Raw genomic sequence first — 2,713 nt, forward strand, 5'->3', positions numbered from 1 at the left:
TTTTTCTTTTAATAGAATCATTTTATTGGGGGCTCATACAACTGTTATCCCAATCCATACACACATCAATTGTCTCAGCCTCTTCTTGTAGTGTATTTTATTTATGAGCTAGTAAAGGAAGAGACATCTTAACTGGAAAAACAACACAGCTGGATATTAAAATATTGTGTCCATAGTTAAATTTACATATTCAATAAATGTTCACTTGTATGAGAATCTATATGCCTTATCTAGAGTCCCGCCACTCCCCATTACAGTCCACAGATTCCCTGAGTGATGCAAGCGGTGAGTGCATTCTGCTGCTAATCAAAAGCTTGGCAGTTTGAGTTTACCCAGAGGCTCCTCAGAAGAAAGCACAGTCCCTCTCCGACACCTCCGGAGTCAGGTCATCAGGATGCAGAGACAACCCGAGGGCCCCGGTGGACTTGGACTCCCCCCACTTTAGTTTCACACACCCTCGCTAGGACTCTCTCCTGCCGTCACCCGTCACAGAGCCACCTGAAGGATGCAGTGCTCCAGCTGTGTGGGCAGCTGGCTTGGGGAGGGACAACTCTGTCCTGAGTGGGACCGTCCCTGGATACTGCAGGACACGAAATGCCAGTCTACAGCCAGCATGCTCCTTAGAAGCAAGCTTCGGCTCACCTACTTTGGACTCGCCAACAGGAAAGACCGATCTCTAGAAAAGAAGGGCCCGTCGAGCTATGGGGAAGGTCACCGAAATTGGGGGGAGCCCCCAAAGAGGTGAACGGACACAACAGCCACTTCATAACACAAGCCTAATGAGCAGGCATGGCGTGGCACAGGATCGGGAGACATGCCATGCTGTCGTGCCGGGGACTTCTGAAAAGTTTGTGGAAGAGTGGAACTAAAAAGACAATGGGATTTCCCCAGAAGCCCTTTGAAGCTCCCTTCTACACAGTCACTGTGCGTGTGCTTGCTGGAAGACCGAACGCACCACACATGCCAGGAGCTTCCTTCTCTTCCCCGACCCCAACGGTGGCATCCCAAACCAACTCTCCCACAGACACATTTCAGGGACAGGGCAAGAAGTTGTACCAACCACCATTGACCACCAATCTAGACTGAGGTCTTGCCCACGCTTGGTAACAAGCAGAGAAAGGCTGGAGAGTCTGATCCTAAGCCGCCACTATCTTTCCTGTTGCGCCAGGAGAGTTCGACCAGACCCATGCCCGGCCCTGAATTCACCCAGGTTCTCCTGATCCCCAGCATCCACTGCTAGTCCTGAGGACTCCGGGGAGCTTCCATTTGTCTCTCCGCTGCCTACATCGGTCGTTCAGAGGTGGCTGCCTGCCAGGCATCTCAAAAGTACCACGGCGAAGATGTCTTCATTTCCCTCTGCGCTACACTCTGCTCCTTCCCACTGTGTCCACCCAACGAAACACACAACTAACGATTAGGTGCTTCCTCACACCTCACCTCCCAAATCAGCAAATGCTGTGGGTCCCACCTTCGAAATGCACCCCAAATCTGGCCATCTCTTACGGAACATGCTAGCACCAGCCACCCCCTCCTCACAGGTGTGAGGTGTCCCAGCTTCCCCGGGGCTCCCGCTTCCACTCTTGTCCCGCACCCCCCGACTCATGGTATGTTCCCCACTCAGCAGCCAAAGCAGATGCTTCACACCTAGCGATCACTCCCCACCCCACGCCTGCTCCAGGCCCTCCAGGAGCGATCCACGGCACTTCGAGTACCATCAATGCTTAGTCCCAGGGTCCAAGAGGGACGTCCCGATCCACCCCTGCTGGCCTCCTTCTCTCACGCTCCTCCTTTGCCCCACTTTCTACTTCTCCTCACACACAGGACTCACCCCCTACTCCACCCCGAACCTTGAGTGCCCCTCAGCCCTCTCTCTGCAACTCAATCATTCTCTCCCTCACTACAGGTGTCTGCTCAATGCCAACTCCTCAGATGGGCACGGCCTCCCCAGCCTACCTATTAGAGTCCTCTGTGCCTCCCTGCCCAGCCCCAGCTCAGCGTCTTGTCCCCGGCGATCTGCCAGACCTGCCTTTCCCACTGCCCTCAGACACCCGGCTCGGTTCGTCTGCTTGTTTATAGCTTCCCCATCAGGATGTGAACCCCAGAGGAGGAGAGCCCGTGGCTGGAGGGCAGAGGATGGGGAAGAGAGACAGGCGAGGGCTTGGTCTCCTATTTGAGAGCTGACTGAAGCTCTCCTCCTGATTGACCGTTTGCATGTCAGGCCATCACATGCAGGGGAGTCAGTAAGCAGGAGAAATGGTGTCTGTGGAATCCTCTGTTGAGAAGGAAAACGAAGCCAACCATTTTCACCGATACGGCAAAAGCATACCCTTCTCCTGGTGGAAGACGCTGTTTGCGAAGACGGGCGAGTCGGGCATGGGGGGCAGGGAGGGGCAGGGAGCAGAGGCCCAGGACAGCAAGCTCCCTGCCGCGCTGTCATTGTTGCTCCCAAGTCTCATGAGCCAGTGGTCGGAGATGGAGGAGCTTGTGGAACCTGCGTGGAAAACAGAGAAGGGTAGACCTCAATGCCATTGTGCCACGGCCCTAGGGCAGCTTCACACGGGCGTGCTTGTCCCCTGACCCCCGTCTCCGAGCCCCAGACACAGGCTCACAGCACGAGTCCAGAAATGTAGGTTAACTTGCGATGGACCAACCCCCCACGTGGTGCACATGGCTCACATACTGACCCAAAGGCTGGGGGTGGAGCCCCCCCAGC

At 55.2% G+C, this 2,713-nt stretch overlaps 1 protein-coding gene across 1 annotated transcript in view; it reads right to left on the reverse strand.

Moving 5' to 3' along the window:
• The window catches only part of USP43 (ubiquitin specific peptidase 43), a 67,919-nt gene that overhangs the window by 25,628 nt on the left and 39,578 nt on the right, over nucleotides 1-2,713 (reverse strand). The window contains exon 10 of the mRNA XM_045293309.1: nucleotides 2,327-2,491. Coding sequence (XP_045149244.1) covers nucleotides 2,327-2,491 — 165 coding nt within the window. The remainder of the gene's footprint in view (nucleotides 1-2,326; nucleotides 2,492-2,713) is intronic.

This window comes from Echinops telfairi, unplaced genomic scaffold (assembly GCF_000313985.2).
Source record: "Echinops telfairi isolate 266 unplaced genomic scaffold, ASM31398v2 ScPeMD7_2010;HRSCAF=2546, whole genome shotgun sequence".
Classification (NCBI taxonomy): domain Eukaryota; kingdom Metazoa; phylum Chordata; class Mammalia; order Afrosoricida; family Tenrecidae; genus Echinops; species Echinops telfairi.